The 23,910-nt window shown below is 39.6% G+C and overlaps 3 protein-coding genes across 3 annotated transcripts; 2 read left to right on the plus strand and 1 right to left on the minus strand.

The window, feature by feature from the left end:
- Positions 1–3,501: 3,501 nt before the first annotated feature.
- LOC115735025 (putative F-box protein At1g49610) lies at positions 3,502–6,293 on the plus strand. Its single transcript, XM_030666068.2, has 3 exons — positions 3,502–4,756; positions 5,625–5,804; positions 5,897–6,293. Exons 1-3 carry the CDS (start codon positions 3,710–3,712, stop codon positions 6,203–6,205), a joined length of 1,536 nt encoding a protein of 511 aa, XP_030521928.1. The 5' UTR covers positions 3,502–3,709; the 3' UTR covers positions 6,206–6,293.
- A 7,379-nt stretch (positions 6,294–13,672) lies between these two features.
- Positions 13,673–14,695, plus strand: LOC115735158 (fasciclin-like arabinogalactan protein 11). The gene has a single exon (XM_030666270.2). It carries the CDS (start codon positions 13,781–13,783, stop codon positions 14,537–14,539), a length of 759 nt encoding a protein of 252 aa, XP_030522130.1. The 5' UTR covers positions 13,673–13,780; the 3' UTR covers positions 14,540–14,695.
- A 4,462-nt stretch (positions 14,696–19,157) lies between these two features.
- Positions 19,158–21,772, minus strand: LOC115735172 (zinc finger protein JACKDAW-like). Its single transcript, XM_030666290.2, has 3 exons — positions 21,228–21,772; positions 20,647–21,046; positions 19,158–20,390 (listed from the first exon to the last, which is right to left on the minus strand). The coding sequence occupies exons 1-3, from the start codon at positions 21,367–21,369 to the stop codon at positions 19,421–19,423; spliced, it is 1,512 nt and encodes a 503-aa protein (XP_030522150.1). The 5' UTR covers positions 21,370–21,772; the 3' UTR covers positions 19,158–19,420.
- Between the last annotated feature and the right edge of the window lie 2,138 nt (positions 21,773–23,910).

A 23,910-nucleotide genomic window follows, 5' to 3' on the forward strand; every position in this document is an offset into this window, starting at 1 on the left:
TATATTAACATGACTAAATACCAATGAAAACTGACTTGTTACCTCTTGCCACCTTATTTGATCAGATGAGCAGCAATAGTGACTTTAGTAAAATTCACGTATCTTTCAGTCCTGAAAACGATCAAATACACCATCACAAGTCGAAAAAAAATCGAAGTTTACACGAGGTCGGCTATTCCTCTCATGATGTTGTCACCATTGTGCAAGAAAGAGTTGATGAGATCCACCATGAAATTTGGAAGATTTGTGCTGATCTGTACTTTCCTGGTCTCCTCATACTCTCCATCCAGTATTACCCTAGACAGATTGTAACAAAAAGGACGATTGCTTCTTTACGAGGCAAACGACATCGTATCGAAATGTGCAGCCGACTGATCTAGCGAAAAGACAGATGCTAGGTAGAAGAAGATATGAGAGCCATCATCTCGTTCTTCATGGTGTCAACGTAGTTTTGGAGCTTCTGTTGAGCCGTTTTCTTCTTCTTATTTTTCTCACACAAAGAGAAGCAGAGATTCAAACCGGAGAAGTGAGATGGGTTAAATATGTGTCGAATATCGAGAAACTGTTTAGTGAGGGTGATCAAGTGCTCTGTTAGCGATATAAAGATATTTAGTTTATTGTACACATGAATCAAGATTATACATATATCTCCTTTGATATTGCAAATCCTTGATTGATTATATTTGATATTATGTTTCTGTTATTTTCTTAAACAGTCTTCTAATAAAGCTTATAAATAGGCTCTCCATGTACTCTTATCAATATATCGAAATATATTAAAATTCCCCATTTCTTCTTTCGTTTTACATTAATTAACTTGCTCGAATGCATTTATACCTTTGAATCACATGGAAACTCACACGAGGTCCCGTTGTTTTTAATAGTCGGATGCATTTCAGTATATTAGCCCTATTTGGTTCAAGATTCCAAATGAGCATTGGGGCTCTAAAGTCCCTTGGCCAAATGCAAATGGTGTTTCGTTCATTTGTTGGCTCATTTTGGGGAGATGCAATTGCATATCAAATGCTCACCAAAGTCCTTTAACCCAAAGTACCTCTAGAGGTACTTTGGGCTAAATGACTTTTGTGAAATATAACTATTTTTTTTTATTTTAATTTTGCCACCTTCGCTTGCCCCCGCTGCCCACCGCCATCGCCCATTGGCCGCCGGCCATCGGTCGCCGCCGCCTCTGCTGGTCGTCGCTGCTACCGCCGATTGCCGCCCGCGCCTATCACTGCCGCCGCCTTTTTTTTAAAAAGAAAAAATATTTTACAAAGTTCATTTTTCACCAAACAACATTTACGTCAAAGTTGCTTTCCAAATGTGTTTTTAAAATACACTTTACCAAACACTACTTGTATTTTAAAAAATGCATTTAGTCCAAAGATATTTGTATTTTCTCAAAGTCTATTGGCCAAATGTTGAACCAAACAGGGCCATTGTCACACTTGTCTCTACAAGAATCGAGAAGGATTGTGTCGATGCCTTGCGGAGTATCAGGAGATAATCAATAAAAAGGTATATGGATATTTGATCTTTTCCTGGCTAACACCCTCAACTGAATTTGGTAGGATGTGCTGCATGTCCAACGATACGTTATGACGATGTTTCTGTCATGATATTATTGAGGTAAGAGGTCTTTCGATGTTCTCAATAAATTTGTATTCTTAGATGGGAAATTGATAGAGGAGTACGATGCAATATATTTGATCCAATAACTTACATAAGTGATCGAATTGTGGCGGAACGACAAGAACACATCCTTTGATCGTTTACTTGGATCTTTGGCATACAACATAGTTCTCAGTGAGGAAGTAAAGTAAGAAATGTGAAGAGGACGATGCTTTTTTCTGTTTTCTATCACACACGAGGTTTCTTGTCCATATCAAAAACACATGATTAGATTACTTATAACTTACTTAAGCGATCGAATAGTAAAAAAATGATAAATATATTTTTTTTTTATCGCTAGTTGTATCTACAACAGAATTCTTAGCAAGGAAGTAAAATAAAAAATGTGAAGAGGACGATGCTTTTTTTTCTTTTTATTTCCTATTATAGGTGGCTTCCTGCCGGTATCAAAACTCATGGTTAGATTATTAATAAATTACTTAAGTGATCAAATTGTCACTGCCTATATGTAACGATGGATGAGAGAATTCCTATCGAGGAAGTAAATTAAGAAATGTGAAAAGGAGGCCCAAAAAAAAAAAAAAAACCAACTTTAACATATGTTCCAATTATATCAAAAAAATTAATGTCATAAGAAATCTTTAACTTTTACTTTTGTCTCAATTCTTCCAATCTAATATAAAAAAAAAATCCCAACTTTAGCATATGTCCCAATTATATCAAAAAAAAAATTTTATCTCATAAAAAACCCCTAAATTTTACTTTTGTACCAATTCTACCGCCGTCAATCTTCCTTCCACAATCATCATTAATTAATCCTACGTGGTTTGAATTTTTCGATTGTACTTACTAATGAATCTGGGAAATACGGAAACGGCGGGTTTCAAGGACGATAAGACTTGAGATCGTTCGTCCAAATAATAATATCTCAACATCTAGCCGTTCTTTGGGTTGTTGAGCGTTGGAGAGAATCCGAAACGCACCATCTTGAGTGGCTATGTATCTCCCGAGATTGTGCAGGAGAAGTCAACAACAAAAGAGAAGTTGGAGGGTTTTTTGTCATGTCAGCCTTTCTGAGGTGTAATTCATTAACGATGTGAAAATGCCACATAGGATTAACCAACAGTGATTATGGACGGAAGACTAAAGATAGTAGAAGTGGGACAAAAATAAAAGTTGGAGTTTTTTATAAAACAAAAAATATTTTGGATATAATTGGGACAAATGCTAAAATTAGAGTTTTTTTTTTAAGTATTAGGCCAGTAGAATTGGAATAAAAGTAAAAATTGAATATTTTTTATAAGGTAAATATTTTTTTTTTTGGGATCTAATTGTGACATATTCCAAAGTTGGGAGTGTTTTTTGGTATTGGGCCGTGAAAGTGATTGTGTTTTTTCTTACTTTCTAATACCATACTTTCCCATATGTATCTAAACTCATGGTGAGATTACCACGAAGAGTTCAGTTCGGTTCGATTTTCAATTTTTTCTTTTTTAATTTTATTTGTATTTTTTTCCTTTTCTTTTCCTTTTTAATTTTTTGATGGCTGAGGGCCGGCAAGCCCCGCCAGCCTGTCGGCGAGGGCTTGCCGGTGGAAGAACCGAGCCAAACCTCGCGGTGGCCGGCGAGAGGAGAAGAAGGCAAAGGAGAAGGAGGAGAAGAAGGCAAAGGAAGAACTGCCTCTACGTCACTCAGCCAACAAAAATGGAAAAATAAATACAAAAAAAAAAAAAGATTTTCAGTTTTGATTCGGTTAATCGAAACAAACCAAAATGAACTGAATCGATTCAATTCGATCAGCAATTCTGTTGAGTTTTTTTTGCACATTCTGTTCTCGCCGACTGCATTTATCATCATCCACGGAATTCTCAGCGAGCGATGGAGTGAAAGTGAGGACTGTGAACAGGATTACGCTTTTTCCTGCTTTCTTGCTCTGTCCGCCGCTCTTGGGTTCAATTGCGCGAACACCCACTGTGAGTAATTACGCTTGCTTTTCAGTTTAATCTTCGGCCCACGGAATTCGTTGCGAATGCATTTGTGATTAAGCTGGTTCCAGTTCTTTCTTGATCGCGTTGGGATGGAACAAAGGCGTGATCTTGATGAGGATTATGGAATCAGTAGGAGGAACAAGGCAAAGGGCGTTGTGGAAAACGAGCAACAAGTGGACAGGATCAAGGATTTGCCCGATTCCATTTTGATTCACATCCTCTCGCTTTTACCCACTAGGGATGCGGTGAGAACCCTAATCATCCCCAGCTTTGGCGGCCTCTGGACTTCGATTTACAATCTGGACTTTGATTGGTGCCTGTTCCACGATTGCTCGGACAATTTGCTATGCGGTTACGAAGGGTGCGGCCTGTTAAGGTTTGCGGAGTTTGTTCGCCGCGCGCTTGCGCTTCACCGAGGTCCCAAGATTTGCAAATTCCGCCTTCGTTTCGAGTTTTCGATATACCACCTTGTGGATGAACTGATGTCTCTTGAGCCCGAGGAGCAGAGCATCATGATTAGGACTTGTGGGGCTCGTTTGACATATGCAGGTGAGGTCACTCGTTGGATTGAATTTGCGGTAAATAGGAATGCCAAGATCCTTGATTTGGATTTTATGGCATGCGGCTCTCTCAGCCCGACTAAATATGAATTGCCTGGTTTTGTGCTCCAGAGCAGCTTCTTAACTGAATTGAAGTTGGTGAGCTGCGACGTGAATTCATCTGCGAAAATTGTCATGAGGGCACTTAAAGTATTGTATCTTAAGGAAATCGATTTGAATGATGTTCCAATCATGAATTTTTTAGATGGGAGTCCAGAGCTCGAAAGCTTGACTGTTCTGGATTGTCATGGCCTGCGTGAACTAAATTGTGCTTCCCACAAACTTAAGAGTGTGATGATTGCTCCACCTGGGTGTGCTGAGCCAAGTGTTAAAGTTGCCTGTCCAAATATCAAATCACTAGACATCTCTGGATGGATTGAGCTTCTGGAACTTGAGAACCTATCATCTCTGCAAGATGCATCCGTAGATTGCTATGATTGTTTCACGAGTGAACATATGGAATATTATGATGTCCTAAAGATTCTGGAGGAGCTCCATCAGGTGAAAGTACTTACAATGCATCACCAAGCAATTCTTGTGAGTTGACCTTCCTTTCCTCGTTTGCATAAAAGAGGATCTGCTTGTAAATCGATATATTGTTCTCCTTTGGAAATCAGGCTAGTTGTCGCTGTTGTTGATCCTATCACTTACTGAGATCTTAAGTCAAGTCTCAAGATTAAAAGCCCCACCACACACCCCCAAGATCAAGGGGTTCTTTCTAGCTTTGTCGCCCCTTCTCTCTCTCTCTCTCTCTCTCTCTCTCCTTTTCCATTTTTTAGTGGGACAGTGGAGGTAGTAAGGTTCTTTCAAGAAATGCCAAGAATTATGGCTTTGCTTTTCATGGCGTCATCCATGGTGTGGCCTCTCTCTCTTTTGCTGAATCAATGTAGCCATGGCTGGTCGATGGCTGTCAACCTTATTCAAACTGTGCCAGTGCATTTATGAGCTTTCCCTTGGTTTTGGGATTGTGCTACTTCAGTGAAAACCAAAAGCATCGCTTGAATGATCCATGCTGCAGCTATTGGTTGCTTTATTCTTCTTTGATGTGAAGAAAGAAAGCTTGCTGTTGCTGATGTTGTAACTGAAGTCCGTTCCTTGTGGCTGTTAGAGCCCTGGATGATGCCACTTTAACATGGATTCTTGATGTAATAATGTACATAAGGGAAACAAATTAGTAATATATGATATTCTAAGCAGGGAAGCTATGGTTCTTAGATTGGTGGAGAGTCAAAACATGCTGGTGTCCTTTCCAATTTCTAAGCAGTTCCCCACTTTTCTCTTCCTTGCTGAAGTATGTGATAAGCTTTGGAGTATCATCTCAGTTATCGTTTCTCATTTCTGCAAGAGAAATTTTATGGACTGATTGGGATGATTTTTACGTCTTTTATGTCACTGTTACTGTCAGTTTCTCACGGTATGGGAGTCGACAAACTTGCCTTGCCCATCCAACAGTTGGCAGCACTTAATTCTTAGGACAATGCTGACCAAATGGCACCTCCCCGGAATAGCGAAATTATTGAGAAGCTCCCTTTGCTTGGAAATGCTAGATATACACATCATCCCAGGCGAAGTGCCTTCCATTGTTGTGAGTACATTTATCCCCATTTGAATTTGTGCTCTACATGCTATTCCACGTACGTGCAATTTCTCATGCAACTGTCTGCTCTGGCTTTCCAGGCCCAAGAAGATTGGCTGCCTTTGTACAACATTCGTGAAGGGAACTACTGGGATTCACAAGATGGCTCTTTTGGATGTCTTACCGACAGCCTCAGAATTGTCAAAATATCCGGCGACATAACGAAGGATCATGCGATTCAAATAGTGCAATTCTTACTCCGTAAGGCACTGGTTTTACAGAAGCTTGTCATCTGTACAGGGCCGAATGATTGTTCCATGGCAGCCGAGGAACTAAAGGAATTTTCCGACAAGTTGTTGAGTTTTCCTAGAGGTTCTCCTCAAGCTGTAGTTTTGTTTTCTGATGAATGACGTTCTCTCCTGAATGCTAAGTAGGGATGAATGAGTAGACCACATGTTATTTTGTATGCATCTCATATGAGATCCATGTTAGGATTTCGTAAATATCTAACAAAACTTGGAAGTCTTGCACCAAATTTTTGAAGTTTGAGACCATGAGTTTGCTGGAATATAGGCTCCGATGCTGCAATTTTGTAAAAAGCGATATTGAGAATCCATATTAGTCTACACTTTTGACCTCCTTCCCCCACGGAGGCAAACGACACACCACAGCCGCATGATGCTTCGACATGCGGAATCAATCCAATTTAGGGTGCGTTTATTTAGTAAAAAAATTGATGATTTAGAAGATATATGACTACCCGTATTATTTAGAAATATGGATGAACATAAAAAAAATTGCATTGATCATAAAGAAATTTAAACATAAATTATTGTCGATATTGAAAATGGTTTTATTTGAGTAAATATATTAAGCAACATGAATGATCATTTTACGAAAAATATTTTTTTAATTATTTATTTTTTGTGAAATAAACGAAATACCTTTTTTCACTCATTTCAAGGGGAATTTATTCATCACAGATAAGGAATCCTCGGTGCCAATAACTTTCATAAGACGTTTATTAATTTCGTTTATATAAATCAATTACTTTAACTACTATAACTATTGATGAATTTCACCACAACTTGTAAAATGCCACGTCAAATTTTCTAGTAAGGAAAATCGTCGATATCACTCAAGTAATATCCTAACCAAGTAACCATGTTGTGGCACACTTTTGTCGAAATCCACCGGATCAGATAGGTTAAAACCATTGAATTTGTGGGTTCCATATGTGAGACCCCACAAGATCAACGGTTGTCATACATTATGTTCACTAAGTTGAAATCCAAACAAGTAATTCCATACAAGTGTGCTCATCAAAATAGGTTTTGTTTTGAAAGGTAGATAGTTGTCAATTCTTAGGTTGTTTGATTTGCTTTCAAGGTGATGAAGACTATGTTTGTTTGTGTATTCTACTCAAAGTAAGTGTAACCTCTACGGACTAAAGCTACGCTTAGGATCGAATAGGATAAGATATTAAATTAAAGGGATGTTATATAATATCCATTGTTTGGTAAATTACAGCAGTAAAGTCATATATCTTCACATCCTATAATATCCATTGTTTGATATAAATCATATATTTAATGGTCCTAAAAATTCCACAAACGGAGATGGTAAGAATCTCTCATGAAATTTTTACCTACTTCAGTTTTATTTGCTTATCTTTTTTTTATTTTTTAGCCTCTATTTTTAATTTTTATTTTTTTAAAAAAATTATTGAATAGTATACTATACAAATATACCTATAATACTGAAATACCTAATTATAAATCTCAATTAAATTCCAATATACAAATAGCAATTGAAATAAATAAAAACAAAATTGTTGTTTTTTTTTATTTTGAATTTATATGTTTGAATTCAAATATAATTTATGTTAGAATATAAATTTAATTTTATTAATATAAAAGGTTTTTTATTTGAGAAAATAACATTGATATTATGGATATTAAAAATCGTATCCACCTTTATCCCACATTCCCTATAGGGTGATTTTATCTGTGTTTTGTCCATCTTATATCCTACTTTATCCTGTCTTAAGCATGCATCAAACACTTGATATGATGAATTTTATTATATCCCGAGTTTCATCTTGATCGCCAAACGTAACCAAGTTAGATTGATATGCTTGGCATTCTTAAACTTGGTCGGTTGATGTTTACTCATTTAATTTAAAATCTGGTATTAAGTTTCATAGGTAGTATCACGAAAAACCTTAAATTAATACACATGCGACAAATTTATCCAAAGCTAATTTTTGACCACAAAGAGCTCCCGAACTAGTACATATGTGATAAATTTACTCTAAACTAAGTTTTAGACCACGAAAAACCTCAAATTGGTGCATCTGTGATAAATTTATCCTCAATTAGTTTCCATCAAAGTGGATTAATATCACAAAAAACCCCAAATTGGTATGTTTAGGCCCAATTTCGTACATTTGCAGGGATAAAAGAGCTCTTTTAGCAGTGTTATTTATGATTTTAAGTTTAAATTAGTGGGTTATTTAGGTTAGATAAATTACAGGAAAAAGTGTACCAAAAAGCAAATTTGTATTTTCTCCAAGTTAGATGACTAATATGTTAAACTAAAAATTTGGGTGGCTGATCGGAGAATCAGAAAATTTATGATGATAGATACTTAAATATTTTGAGAAATAATTTCTTAATCAAGACAATTTATCTAGACAAAATTGGAATTAATTCATAATCAATTTGAATTTTTTTTCTCTTTTCCTTTCATTTTGATTGACAAGGGTCATTGGCCACCGAAGTAGGGCAAGCAAACCCTCGTAGCCTCGTTCGCTGGCCTCGGGAGAGATGGCCCTTGCCTAGATGTGCCGAGAGACTTCGTGGCCTCGCCAGTAGCCATCGAGGGCTTGCAGGCCCTTGCCAGCCCAAATGGAAGGAAAAAAAAAAGGAATTAAAAAAGAATTTCAATAAAAAAATATACATAAGATGTTGATGTCAACCAAGCCTTTTCACGAAGAATGGTCGGTGTTCATGTCAGCAATTTTCGGCTCAAATTGGTCGGGTCAACCCATTGGCAAATGCAAAATGTTTAAGACTAAATCTGCCCAATTAAAAGATTTAGAATTGAATTGGCATAAATATAATAAATCTACGATTTTTTTTTTGGTACTCAGTAATTGAATGCTCCCGAGGAAATCGATCGCCTTAGCGACGCGGGAATCTATTTCTTTCCTTCGATGACGTTGGTACATCTTCACACAGACGGTGTAAAGGGCTTGAATCGCGGCGGAGGTGCGTTCCACATACCTGCACATCTACTACAAAGCCAGCCTGCAGAAACTCAATTAAACTCTGCATTCGGCGGTCCTAAGTATGATAGGACTAGCCTATTTTAGTTTCGTCGATGAACTGACGGAGAATCGATCACGACATCTCCAAATATTTCCGCAGTGATCGATGATCTAAGATGGAAGGAAATAAGCAAAGCTCGACACGATACTTTCGATAATCAAAACGAAGTATCCGAGAAGAGTTTTCACCTCCAGCCAGGGATAGGATCTTGTGTGCTCACATGATGCAGATCCTCCATTTTTGCTGTGCAAGAAAGCTTTTCAGTCGACAAAAATCCTCTTGTTTCTCCATACAAAAGATTTGGCTATATGAACTAAAATCAGAACCATCAAATGTATTACTCGATAAACGGCCACCCTCCACTCGAAATATGCCGGTGGGATGTCGGGAGCGATTGCAACTTCACCGGCGAAGAAGTCTTTTCCTTTTTTTTTTGCTTGAATTATTTTTTTTTAATTTTAATTTTTTTCTTTTTTCCTTTTTTTTATTCTTATAGCTTTTATCTCTTTAAATTTTCAAGTTTTTTTTTTTCTGATGCAATGTTTGGTGGGAGCTAAATAAGTGCTGTACAAAAATTATGGGACTTGTGTTGTCATTTTCGCAAAGTTAGCTCATTCCCCATATTCATTTCAAATTTATTCTATACTATTTTGGCAAAGTCTTACATAGAAGCTCGTTAGGATAGCCAAAAATGATATTGCCAACATAAATCAGTGTGAGCAGCATATCAATAATTTTCTATTGTATAAATAAGGTTTTGCTTCTATTTTTTCGGAACACCATATAACTTATGAACTGGTTCATGAGTGGAGACTCATCTCCAAGTTAAGATCACCACTTGAGTACTCTAGTCTTTTTTGAGGGTTTTGTTATTGGAAAACGATCTGATAGTTACGACTCTTAGCCTAAACCATGGGAATTAAGGGTGATCGGTTTCGGGGTTGGTTGATTTCGAGATCGGAATATGGAACCTACACAACGGGTACTGCAAATTGAAAAATTGGAACGGAGGACCGAACCAACTATGCTTAGAACTTATCCGGGATCAAATCGGCCGGTTTCTGGTTCTATAACCAGGTTAGCTTTGTAAAAGTCACATAATTGACTTTGTACATTATTTCTTTAAACTATGACTAGTAAAGTCTTGATATTGAGTGATTTTGGGTGCCTACTTCAAGCTGAAGGTCATGGGTTCTGAATTGGTTAAAGGCCGATTCCAAGGTTCGAAACTAGGAGCAGGGTCGGTTCTTTCTTGAAGAAACCAAGTTGTGTAAGGTCGGTTCAAATTGGTTCCCGAGTTGAACCGAACCGGTTAAACCAACCCATTTGCTCACACCTAGTGCAGTCCGATTTGTTGGTAATTTTTCAGTTCCAAGGTTTGGAACTTAGAAGAAGACGAGACCGATTCTTCCTAGAACCATCCTAAAACTGGTTGGGTAAGGCCGGATCAATTCAATCACTGAGTTGAACTTGCTCGCCCCTTCTGCGAACCTATTTGTCTATACTTTTTCAAAAACAAAAAAAAAAAGCGTCCTTTTGTTTTGCCAAGTTGATAATCATATCCCAATTTCAAAATATTCTGGGAATAACAATATTGATTTTTGTTTCACATCTTTACATAGAGAAGAAATAACTATAGAAGTTTTCAATAAATCAGTATAAAATTGGAAAATTCCAAAAAATCAATGCGATCATATATATGAACAGTCTAGATTTACAAAGATCTGGAAAACAAATGATTACATAATTTCTACTAAAGAAAGAGATATTCCTTTTTCCTATTCTTATTCCATAATTCAACTTTTAAATAAAGAATCATCTAAAAAACATTAAAAAAAAAAATTACCATTACCTACACAGAGGAATGGTCCAGACGGGGTATCAAACCTCCCATCAAAGAAGGTTTGAACTCTTCCATACTTCTAGTATTAAGAGACGCAAGACTCTTAAGCTATGAAGATTCCATACTTGGAACTGTAAAGACAAGTCTCTGCAGTGGTCCTATCCACTTTGATTGTTACCCAAATTTATTTTTCCATATCTCTAAAAGACAAGAACATCCTCAAATCTCGTCTTGCAGATCAAAACCCATAATTATCATATAATCGAGGGTTCAATACCTTTAACTCTCATTTATAAAGTCCATTATAAAGCTATGTCTTCTGCTTTCGATAGTAAAGTTTTAAATAGGACTCCAAAAGGAGAAACTCTCCTTTTACAAACTGATATTTCCCATTCCAATACTATACTTCCGAAATCCATTAGTTGGAATGATATTACACTCCATGAACAGTGGGAAATTGAGAATCCTATCCCTTAAACTATTGTTCAGAATAATGATCCAACAAATATAATCCAACATCCCGAGGGAAGAGTAACCATACAATTCTTCAGGAGATCTTTTGATATTCAATCTCATCCCTCATTCCATGGTTCTTCCTCCAAAAGATTAGTGGATTTTCATCCAAACCTACCTCCTCTTATTACTTTACCGGTAAGCAGCCAAGGTAGTATCAATACTCTTGTATTATGACACACCAATCCTAGTGCTCCTCCTTTAAATTTGAGTGGAATCGACACCAGATTAGGGATTTCTAGAACTGTCTATCAACAAGAAAGTCAGGATGCTGAATCTCCTAAACCCACTCTATCTCGAATGGAAGATGATCCTGAAGTCAATATTCTCAAAAGGGAATTTGAGCCAAACAGAGTCTATTTGAATAATGATTTCAACTCCATAAAGAATTCCGATATTAGAAAATGGTTTTGTTGTGTTTCATTCCAGTGTTTGGAAATGAATTGAACAACTTTCTCTTTATCATCTTTCTTTTGTTCAAGAATTCCTCCGTAACCTAGATCTGAGGCATCTATTTCAACAATTTTGAAAGCAGAATGGTTAGCCAAGTGTAAACAAGGAATTTCTTTGACAATGGATTTTATCTTCCTTATCGTATTAGTATGCAAATCAGTTCATGGGACTGGGTTTTCTTCAACCTTTATATATAAGCAAAAAGTAAAAATCCATCCGAACACGAATGGAAGAGAAGATACTTATTCCTTGATTCATACGTAGAATTCAAAAGCAGTGACCCACCCTAAAACGTCATAATTGGATACTCCTTTTCTGGAAATAAGTTGTATCTGAAGCTAGCCGTAGATGTTGTACCTGGCCCTCCAAAATGCCTTGCATCTTACTTTGATTGTAACTCAAGCATAAAACTATATGTTCTCATGGTGTTAACTATGTGGAAATGGGTTGCAATATATAAATCACATCGCGGTACCTTCTCTAATACTATAATACAATCTATTATAAAGTAAAGGTCCATGTACTTTAGTCCAATGTCTAATGTTGTCTCTCGACTTTGTAGTCCTCGAGTTATCGATAAATATTTAAACTAGTCCTAAGTTATGTGAAAATGAAGGACCATATTGAATATTTATCAATAATTTACGAACCATATTAAACAAATTTAAAATTCTAAGGATGATATTGCTCATTGGACCATAGTAGACATGGCCACGGGCCGGTTTGGGCCCGGAACCGGCCCGTGGAATAACCGGAACTAGTCCTTTGATCGGGACTGCCGGTTCTGAACCGGAACCGGCCCAGCCCCTCACGGGCTGACTACGGTTTAAAAAAATTTGGAACCCGTCCGGAACCGGTTCCGAACAAAAAAAAAAAAAAACAAAAGGGCAAAAGTGCCAACGGCTCTTTTTGCCCCAAACGGCCCAAAATTGGGTTGAGCTGGAACCGGCGATTCCGAACCGGACCTGGGACCGCCCCTTCAAGGGCCGATTTCGATTCCGGTTCAAGCATGGCCACGAATCGGAATCACTGGTTCATGAGCTGGAACCGGCAGTTCACAGCCCGTGGTCATGTCTAGATCATAGTTCATGATCATTTTTCTCATTTTCACAGGTACTATATCCTACAAAATGGGGTTGCTTCCGGTTCAAACCATCGTCTTCTCCATTACATAATCCAACCTGTCAACTTCACTTATTGACCGACGGAAATCAATACGCCAAAAAAAAGCTTCTTTAAACACCCTCAGCACCTACCGCCGATCGGTACATCTTCCCAACTCGGTTTCCTTAATGCGATCAGTGATTATCGCCATTGAAGAAGAAGAAGAAGCAAGAAGCAAGAAATTGCCGTTCAAAGGAACCACAGTGACTCGTCAGTTTGTGGTCACCAATCACCATCATCCTCAATTCAAAAGCAGAAGGTTGTGGTCAGAACTTGAGTCGCAAGCTTCCTCGAAAGGTTGGCTAACTCGTGGCGCTTGACTCAGTTATCATCATTCCCTTTCATTTCCACGCTCCATTTTCGTCGCCCTCAGTCAGTCCCACAACCCCAGCTGTATTCCTGCCCCGCCAAGCAACCTCTACTTCTTGACTCTTCGGTCTTTGCCAAGCAAGTTGGTTACAATGAAAATCATCTCCTAACTACAAACAATAAACCCTTTCACCTAATTTTATGGACAGGGTACCGTCGTCCCGCATGAATATATAGCCCTCAACCTGCCTCCATTGGAGTATACTCGGAGCTCCGACCCGAAATCTTTCCTCCTCTCCCAGAATTTCTTCGGTTCTTCTTCTTCAGCGCCCTTTCGTCCCGAGAAACTAGCTAGAAACCATCCTTTTCCTATGATGAAGCGTCAAACAGTACTTCCATTTGCTTGCGTCTCGATAGTATTCCTCCTCCATCTCGCCCCCGTCACCGGCCAAGCTCCTGCGACGGCTCCGACAGTGTCCCCTAGCCCGACCAACATCACCGCGATCCTCGAGAAGGCAGGTCAGTTCACCATCTTCATTAGGCTGCTCAAGAGCACTCTGGTGGGCGACCAACTCAGCTCTCAGCTGAGCGACAAGAAGTCGAACCAGGGCTTCACTCTATTCGCGCCGACCGACAATGCCTTCTCTAGCCTCAAGTCGGGCACGCTGAACATCCTCTCCGATCAGCAGAAGATCCAGCTGGTGCAGTTCCACGTCATCCCTTCCGTCATCTCGCTCACGCAGTTCCAGACCGTCAGCAACCCACTACGGACCCAAGCTGGCAGCAGCGACAACGGCCAGTTTCCGCTCAACGTGACCACATCGGGGAATCAAGTGAATGTAACGACCGGGATTGTGGCCGCAAGAGTCGACAACGCAATAACTAGTAACAGCAAACTGGCGATTTATCAGGTCGATCAGGTGCTGCTTCCGTTGGCCATGTTCGGGTCGCCGGCACCAGCTCCACCGCCGGAGATACCCAAGAAAGAAGCGGCGGCTCCATCGCATGAGCCATCTGGATCGGACAGCTCCCCCGTCGATGCCTCCGATGCAGGAGCCAATAGTTTTGATTCAAGGGCATTGGCTTCGTTTGTTGTCGGTGCTACTTTGGGTGGAGTGCTTCTGTTTTAAGACCAAATTTTTGTATGATACATGAGGATGGTCAGTCCTATGATTTTTTTTTTTTTTTTTGCTTTTTTTGTTTTTGGCATCATGCGTCTCAATGTCTTTGACAGCGAGCTATATCATTCGTTGAGTTCCTTCCTAATGAAAATCATGCTTTCAAAAGAACCATTTTCCTACTCATTCCAATGGACATGAAACGAGATGAACTTTTCATTATTCAACAAGGGCAACCAGATGCATTGTTTGCTCAATAATGTTCTAGCCTTCTCAAGAGAAGGCCCGAGCACTACGATGAATCCCACATGCACGGAATTAGTTAAAGCTCAACTCGTTTTGCCAAAGCAACAAATAAAGCGGAGGACATTGAAGATTCGATTGATTTCATCTACATCCACGGACTCAGTGCCCTCTCTGCGATAATTGACCTAAACCAAAACCAGTGGAATCCGTCAAAATGAGTCGTAAACCCATTTCTCAACACAAGTATGATTGACTGAGTTGTTATATGTGTTAATTGTATTGAGTAAATGGATTTAAACATAATATAAGTGTTAAATGGATCGTAAATGGGTAATAAATTATTTATAATTTATTTAGACACAACCCACTCCTAAGACTCTTTCTTCATTCTCTTTCGCTCTCACTCAATTTCGCACTCACTCACTCACGCTACACTCTCATCTTAGTTTGGGTATAAATTTTCCTAGATAGGATCAAATATGAAGTATTTTAGGAATATGGGTCGAGTCGGTATGAGTCACTAGATTTACATTATAATAAATGAGTCATAAACGGGTTAAATGGTGTTTGGGTCGGGTCATGTGATTCGACTTACTCGTTTGACGGGTCTAACATGACCGACATGAATCGGCGTAACATTATTTGATTGGGTTTGGAGAAACATTGTGCCATCAATCGGAATTGGACCAGATACGAGAACTTTTTATCTGGGCCTGTAATGGCTCTTCTGGATCCAGGCTCAATCCAACCCCAGAGTCCCGTCATCAAGACTTGGAGCTTTTCAAAGCAAAGCCTAAGCCCAAAGGAGTCCCCTGACCGATCTTGTCTCAACGCTGCTATCAACCTCAAACTTTGTCCACATTAAATATTAAGCAGATACCGACCCAAAAAAAATATTAACCATATATATATATATAGGCAAAAAGGTCATTTAAAAGTGTTCGCATAGCAATCACATAACCACAAAAAAAATATTTCAAATTTACCTTAAACTTTTCCACGTGACCGACAATTTAATTTATTTCCCGAAATAGGCAAATCACATTTTTTAAAATTAATTCCATTTGCATTTTTGCCCCCACATATGTTTATGCCTTTTTTGCTAGTTAATATTAAATCACACCCAAGAGACGATCTCAGCTTTTCAAAAAAAAAAAAATTCAGGTGCTTTTTTCATGAAGAAGCCCATGTTACGTTGTAATAGTGTAATATAAAATAAGGGGCAAACATGGTATTTCAAAAGGAAACTAAATTCCCAACACTTCAAATTCTGACTCTTTAGATCTCATTTGATCTGAATTAAACATACTTAAAATGGACCCTACCTTTAGGAACTTTTTTCCCTGAATATTTCTATGTTCTTATTTTGTTTCTCACGCCAAAATCGAGCGCTCTTTGGCTAACATAAACAAAGCATCTTCAAAATTTGATATTTCTAGAGACCATAGATTCTTTTTTAATTTGGTACCTTTTTTTAAATAATTTTTTATTTATTAAAAGGACCATAATTATCCTCACGACTCAAGTTATGTAACTCGAAAATAGTTCAAAAGTAAACTCTTAAGTGTCTGTATCCTTTGACCAAAAAAAAAAAAAAAAGGTGGTCTGTATCCCCCTTTTTTATTCGCTCCTCTCAAATTTGAAGAAATTAATCCATACAACATTTTATGTCCCTACTTAAAGCTTTTGATCTCTCAATTATTGCTCGGATACACCATCTTACGTTGTTATCATACCCTGTGGGGAGTAAAATAATTAAGCAATTGGGTACTTATGTCATGTTCTATTCTATAATCTCAAAAAGGGTTTTGTTAACAAGTGCTCTCGGGACACTTATAAAATATGCTTGATGAGGAAATATACCATTTTCAAAGCATTCATTTACACTATCACGAGGACAATCGGTGCATTCAAAATCACAATATTTCTTTCATTCTCTTATCCGACAAGTATCTCGAGAATACATTTTAGCAAAAGCCCTTTCAAAATATCAAAGACGGTAAAATCATGGACGATAGAATTTGTACTTCTACTTCTTTTTTTTCCCCCAGGTCACGATCAAATGGTAATCAAAGATAGTTTTTCAATTTCTTGAAGAAAGGAAAAGAAAAAGAAAGGAGGTCCAAACTTCAAGCTATCAAAGTCTCGAAAGGCCGGCCAAAAAAAGACAAGTCCCAATGAAAAAGGCAAACAGTCATTACGATCGATGTTGTTCCCTCCCATTGAGCATTTTAATGTTAGCTTTGCTCGGCCAAGCATCCAATGCAGCCTCTATTGACAAAACAATTTGTACTTCTCAATGCCTTCTACTCCATTTACATTCAATAAACAATTAAAAACAATTGACCTTCATTTAAAAAGGGAAAAAAATGCAAAAAAATCCTTCCCTAACTTCCACCTTCTGGTATAGGGGGGCTCCAATACCTACCGAAGTCCACTGAAAAGTCAACGTCTTGCTCAATGTGGAACAGGAAAAAGGGCAGCTGTCCAAAAAAGGTTCTTTGTCTTCAAAGGTTGTATGCATGTGATGATATTTTCGAGGAATATTGTGAACTTTTTAGGGCGCATCCTATGGGAACTCTCGACACATTCTATAGAAGCATAACTTCTTTACAAGCTATAAATCCCCAACAGTTCTATTAAGCTACTGAAGCGGAAATGCTCCGGGGGCCTAAATAGGAAAGGTAACACATAATAGATAATCGCGTTGGAATAAATATATTTTGCTTCATAAGACTTGGCTTCACGTAAAGGCAGAGAGGATTGTGAAGGCTTTAAGGCACTCGATAGACCTTTGCCTTCGCTACCATCTTAGGAAGTCTAATTAATGGCATAAATGATTAGAGAACAGCACAAATTATATTTGGTACCTTAAAAAAGCTAAATGATTTTTTTTTGTTTTTTTTTTTTTTTTTTTTTGTGATTTTAGCAGATCTCGATGTGTATAATTGTTGGGGTATTAGCTCAAAATGTCAAGTGAAACAGTCATATTTTTAGGCTGTTACTAATGCAGTCTTCTATCTCTATTTTGATTCGAGTCCATCTTATGGCTTGTGCATCACAATCAAAAAGCCTGAAAGAGTTTGGAGAGGTCTGAGAGTGGCCGGCGATGAACCCTTTGATGAACCCTTTGATACCTACATTTACAGCGAGACTTCTTTGATGGGAAATTACCTGGCTGGAAAGAAGAACTCGCTATTTCCAGCAAGACTGTGAAGTAGGTAGAGGCCAGAAGCGAGGACCTGGGCTCTATATCTGTTCGGTGTTTCAGTAAGGTCGATCGAGAATTGGTCGGTAGGCCGGCGTAAATGCCGCCCATCTTCGTTAATGTTGGTCTTGATGTCGCAATTCGTTGCTCGGTTTTCGATCTAGTCGCGCTTCCGACCTAGCCCATGGCTCCATTAGGTCGTCTGGTTTTGGAGCCTTAGGTTGGGATTGGAAACCAACCTTGCCATCGGCATCTTGTCGGTTCGCATGAAATGAATATTAAGGGTCCATTTGGGGACAGATTTAAAACCGCTAATAACTTCTCCGTTTGACCTTTTCCTCCACATTTTGAAATTCGAAAAACTATATCATATTTGCAAACACTTTGGAAAAAGGATTAGACATGACTATACGATATTTGTAAATTTTGAAATTTCAAGGAAATAAAATTCTAATGGTAAAAGTCACAAGATTTATGCTTCATTGTCGACTCACAACCTTTTGCCATATGCTAGACTATGTATAAACTGTGGATATGTGTCTAAGATTCCATGTATTTCGTCGAAAATGAATGTTTTGAAAAATATTTTTTATAAAATGATCGTTTATATCGCTTACAAAAATAAATGAACGGAAAATATTTTCATCATCCATGCAGATATTTAGACACAAATAGTTATTGGCAATGAAAAAAAATTCATTAGCCAATTTTATCAAACTATACATGACGATTATTTTTCAGAAAATGTTCCGCAAAACATACGAAACCTGACATTAACGCTCTTTTCGGCCTCAATGTACCAAAACCCTAGAGTCATCCTTATGGATCAGCATTGGAGTCCAACAAGAACCTAAGATTCTCGCCTACCTAAATGATCAACCCCTCCCTAGCTACATAGCTTTTGATCTGCTTCCTCCAAACATAATTAAACAAATTAACAGTACAAACCCCCCCAAAAACCCACGGCAACACGTTACTATTATCTTTACCAACAAATCTCCAGCACCATCGTTGACGATTTTGAAAAAGTGAGCCCGGCGACGACGACTTCTTCGACGGCCGGTCAACGGCCGCACGTATTTTTTCCGTGCAGCTCTCGATCAAATCTTTAGGGAGATCGAAAATAGGAAAAAAGAAAAGAAAGAAAATAATAAATAAATAAATAAAAAGAGAGAGAGAGGAAAAAGGATCGAAACAAGTAGAACTAGATAAAAGGAGTCAAGACACCACATAAAACAAACGAGAACATGCAACGAGAGAAAGGTCAAGCGAGAAAAACGTTTGTCGTCCGGCTCAGACACGAACTGGGCCCCACCCGCCCGCGTACACTGGCCACTCACGAGCTCTCCTTGTCTCCCCCTCCATTATCTTTCTCCAAGAATTATTATTCTCGTTATTATTACATGACCTTCTAACTTTATGTGATCCTCTCAGTGATTCTAGTTGTTTCCGACGAATTGGCCGAAGCCCATGGCCGAGCTCATCGACGCGAACTTGGCGAGCTCTTGCGGCGAGAATGGAGGACCGCCCGCGCCTCCGCCCATCCCAAGAAAATCCCTCGTCGTGTTGAGCTGTAGGCTGTTCGTCGCCGCGGTTGTTGTCGATCTAGTGGTCGTCGACGAGCTCAAATTGGGAATGGAGTCGCTCAGATTACTCATCCCGCCGACCGACACGGCAAAGCTCTCCTGCTGCTTACTCATCATGCTCTGGTTGATGAACTGAGATGAGAAGTCGTTTGGGCTCTGGCCAAGGACGTCGAACGCGGTCGTGTTCGACGAGGACGACGAGCTCATCACGCCGAAACTCTCCTTGAAGAGTGAACCCGGGTTGCTCCGAGCGGACCCCATTTGGGCCGCCTTCTGTAGGAGTGCTGTGGCGGACATGAGAGCGGCCGAGGGTTTTGTCTGGGAATCGGAGTAGAGCGACGTCTCAAATAAGTTCCCTTTGTTGCTCCCAGCTTGATCTTTCAGTCCTTGCCGAAACGCCGATAGGGTCAAGTTGGTCTTTTCGAAAGCCGAGAATTGCTTGTTGCTTCCAAAGTTGGTCATGGGAGATGAGCCGAAGAGGCTATTACCGTTCGCATTCCCGATTTGCACCATCTCACTCAGACATGCGTGGTTGGGATTACTCGATAAGATGTCGCCGGGGTTCAGCACGGGGTTCGCCGGGTTGATCCACTGAGACATTCTTGATTTCTGCTGAAGTGCCGGGAGAGAAACTCCGGCGACATCTTGAACTCCTCGGTTGTTGCCGAACCCATGCAGTGGTAAGTTAGAGTGAGCGCCGACGGTCGTCTCGTTCACGGCGTTGTTCGAGAAGCTCAGATTAGTGGATGAAACTGAAGAGAATCTTGCACTCTCTTCGGCTAAGGCGTCACAGAAAGCCCTGTGGGTGATGAAACTGTCTTTCCTGATGCACATAAAAAGGAAAAGGAAAAAGGAAAAACATGAGACAATCAAACAAGACAAAGGCATATATTAATGACCTAATCATGCGACCATCTTCAAGGCATTCAATTCATGCCATCAATGGTTATTGCAAGCATCCTCCCCCATAAAGAAATTTACAAAGTTCTTCTGCAAGGCGTAAAAACATGACCAAGAACGGAAATCATCTCCTAGGCAATTTTACTCCATTCATCCTGCATGTATCTATGAATTGGTACCTGGAAAAGAGGGTTCCGCAATCGCACTTGTACTCTCGAGTCCCGCAGGTCTTGGAGTGGGCCTTCCAATCTGACTGGACCGCATACTTCTTCGAGCACTTCTCGCACTTCCACTTCTTCTCGCCATGCTTCCGGCTGAAGTGCTTCTTGATCCCGGTGAGGTCCCCGAGCGCCCTGGACGGGTCGTGGTGCACGCACGTCTTCTCGGGGCATATGTACACCTTCTTCTTGACGACCTCCTTGTTGCTTCTCTGCCGGAGCTTCCACGGCAGGTTGTGGCCCCTCCGGTGGAGCTGCAGGTTCTGGTCCCTCTGGAAGCCCTTGTTGCATATCTCGCAGACGAACCTGTTGGTCGCCATGAGCGACTTTGGCGATAGCGCGATGACCTCTGCATCTGGATCTGTCGCATCCATATCATACATGAATCAATTCACAAGGAAAACATTGAAAGCTACGGAAACCAAAGAAGAAATTAATGGAGATAAAAAGGATACAAAAAAGAAAAAAGAAAAGAAAAGAAAAGAAAAGAGAAATCATGGGTACTTTCAGCAAGCATCAATTGAGGTGAGATCTTTGCTTACCTGGTGTTCCTGGCAAATTTCTCTTCTTCTTGGCTCCTGCGTTAGTGGCAGGTTTGTTAGGGTTAGGGTTTGGGTTGTGAGCTTCATCGAAAACGCCTACTAAGTTTGGTAGGCAAAAAGGATCACCAGACATCATTTGCATATTTCTAATACCACCAAAACACAGCACGATCTTTTCGGCTCAGAGACACAGAGAGAGAGACACTGCAAGAACAAGCAGATAGAAAGTGTTTGGTAACATTCAAGAGACCTCAGCAAACTCTCTCAGCTCCTGCCAAAAGACAGGAAAACCCCAAAACTCAAGCTTGGAGCTTAGCAACACCCCAAGAAACTGCACAACTCTACTGATGTTGGAGTGATCTCTTGTTTGTTTACAGAGATCTGGGTGGATCCTTGTTTGGTTTCAAAAGAGGGCAAAGACCCCCAAAAGAAAAAATGGCTATAAGTTGCAGACGAACAGAATAATTTCCTCTTTGTTTTGTAGCCACCGAGCTCTGTCTACAATCTTTTGGTCTTACCCGTTCTCTCTCTCTCTCTCTCTCTCTCAACTTCAGCCACAGTCTTAGATGGACCACCACCACCACAACAGTATTTTGGCTGTCACTCTCTGAAGAGCTGTGAGCTGCTGCTGCTGCTGCTGTGGTGTAGAGTACCTGCGTCTCTAGTCTTTGGAGTGTCTCTAGTCTTGCTTTATATACAGTCCGGAGAGAGAAATGTTCCATTTATTTATGATTTTGAGATCATTGCTATTAAGTATTAGGTGCATTCTGTAGCTTTTTTTTTGTCCTTTCCCTCCATCAAATCTAGTATGACTGAATTACCATGACTGATTTACAATTGCAACATGCGGGCGTGCAATTAAAGTTAACTGGTTTCGTAAAATGTTTTCGTTGCCGACTATGCAAATACCACGGAAGCATAATATTTCTCGGTCCATGCTCAGCAAACAGGATTGCGTTATTTTGAATTCCACATTCAATAAGAGGAGTCGATTCTTCTTGTTCATGAGAGTAGTTATGGCTCAATTAGAAGGAGGCTATCTTTGGTCATGAGTTGACTATGAATAAGTAATTCTATATCACATAACATGTTCCAATCAATCAAATAATCTCTTACCATATTGCTTGACATGCCTACACGGTTCATTTAGCTACATCTGCTTTCGAAAAGAAAGGTAGAAACGGTCCATCTAATCGACCTCAGAGAAAGTACAGCACATTCGTGCTAGTTCTATGGAACCATCCCCATTAATGCCACATCGCTTTTGACATTCATCCTCTCCAACACCCATGAGTGGGAAAGCGATGAACATCGACAAGTTTGAGGGACGTAGCACAAATTAATAATCAAAAGAACTCAAAAAATTTCTGCTGTAAGAAACTTAGGAATGAGCGAAAGTATGTAAGAAAAGGTGAAAAGCTGTTCCCGTTTAGTTTTTTAAGACTTCCTCTTCGTGAAAGGCGAGGCGATGGGATTGTTTTGAAAATTGGAAGATGTTGTTGGGGCTTGAAATCGAAAAGGTGGTGGGAAAAAGGTGACTTTGCCCCCTTCGATTCGATCGGGGTGTGGGAGAATGATTGAGTCATTATGGCTTGAATTGACCTCCTCCTCCTTCTTCTTTTTTCTCCTGAGCATGCAAGAGCAGAGCAGAGAGAGTTCATATGGAAAATTCAAAAGGAAAAATGGATAGGGCTTACGCTGCCCGAGGCAAGTGATAGGACCGTCCGTGATGACCCCTTGTCTGTCTCGCTCGTCAGTGAATTTTGGAACGGGTGGGGCCCAGCTTGGACAGTCTTTCCCCACCGTCCATCAAACCTAATACGTCGCGAGTGGTTGCAGAGAGACTGTTATCCACATGATCGGCGTGATGCAGTCATCAGCCGCTGCTGACTTTTCACTGGTATGATTTTAGGTAGACATGGCCGGTTCCGGTTTTACGAAAGGTAGAATCGACAATTTCGGGCCGATTCCGGTTCCGGACAGATTTCAATTTCGTTTTTTAATTTTAATTTTTAAAATAATAAATAATAAAATAAACATAATAAATTATAAATTATAATCAAATTGTACATTGTAATAAAATGTGGGGAAAAAAAGAGAGAGGAGAAATGGACTTAAACTTAATGAATTATCATTAAGCGTCTACATATTTTCTTGAGGATAGAATAATCAAAGCTCATGTAGTTCTTTTACTTTTAATAACCCCAACTTACCTCATCTTCAATAATCGCTACCCGTTGTGGTACTCGTGGTGGTGGTATCTCCACAATTCTCACTAAAAAATTCGTGTTTTCGATCTAGCTCTTGGTGTCGAAATTTAGCCTTCATCCAATCGTCGACATGTGCTTAAGCTTCCACGGACTCCGGACTTAATCTTGAACGGCGAAAGTCCAAAACTAATCCTCTAGCGCTAAATGATTGTTCAACCGCAACCGTTAAAAAATGAGTTACTAATATCTGGCGAGCGATGAGGGCGAGAACTAAGTAATCGATTGAGTGACTCTTCCACCACTCTAGGATTTGGAAATATGTACTATGTTATGCATCACGAAATTCAAATGGAGTGGTTAAATATTTTTCTAATTCGGAAATACTACTTGTTGCCCCCCCCTTTTTTTTTGTCTACTCTTGAGCATATTGTACCCTCTACTAAGTGAACTATCGCCTTCGCTTTGTGAGGCGA

This window comes from Rhodamnia argentea, chromosome 10 (assembly GCF_020921035.1).
Source record: "Rhodamnia argentea isolate NSW1041297 chromosome 10, ASM2092103v1, whole genome shotgun sequence".
In the NCBI taxonomy this organism is placed as follows: domain Eukaryota; kingdom Viridiplantae; phylum Streptophyta; class Magnoliopsida; order Myrtales; family Myrtaceae; genus Rhodamnia; species Rhodamnia argentea.

Excerpts from the sequence above, each read along its gene's own strand:
- LOC115735025 (XM_030666068.2), top strand. The coding sequence starts at position 3,710 with ATGGAACAAAGGCGTGATCTTGATGAGGATTATGGAATCAGTAGGAGG. Across the intron at positions 4,757-5,624 it reads TGCATCACCAAGCAATTCTT|TTTCTCACGGTATGGGAGTC; the intron begins GTGAGTTGACCT and ends TGTTACTGTCAG. Across the intron at positions 5,805-5,896 it reads GCGAAGTGCCTTCCATTGTT|GCCCAAGAAGATTGGCTGCC; the intron begins GTGAGTACATTT and ends CTGGCTTTCCAG.
- LOC115735158 (XM_030666270.2), top strand. The coding sequence starts at position 13,781 with ATGATGAAGCGTCAAACAGTACTTCCATTTGCTTGCGTCTCGATAGTA.
- LOC115735172 (XM_030666290.2), bottom strand. The coding sequence starts at position 21,369 with ATGCAAATGATGTCTGGTGATCCTTTTTGCCTACCAAACTTAGTAGGC. Across the intron at positions 21,047-21,227 it reads AAATTTGCCAGGAACACCAG|ATCCAGATGCAGAGGTCATC; the intron begins GTAAGCAAAGAT and ends TGGATGCGACAG. Across the intron at positions 20,391-20,646 it reads TGCGGAACCCTCTTTTCCAG|GAAAGACAGTTTCATCACCC; the intron begins GTACCAATTCAT and ends TATGTGCATCAG.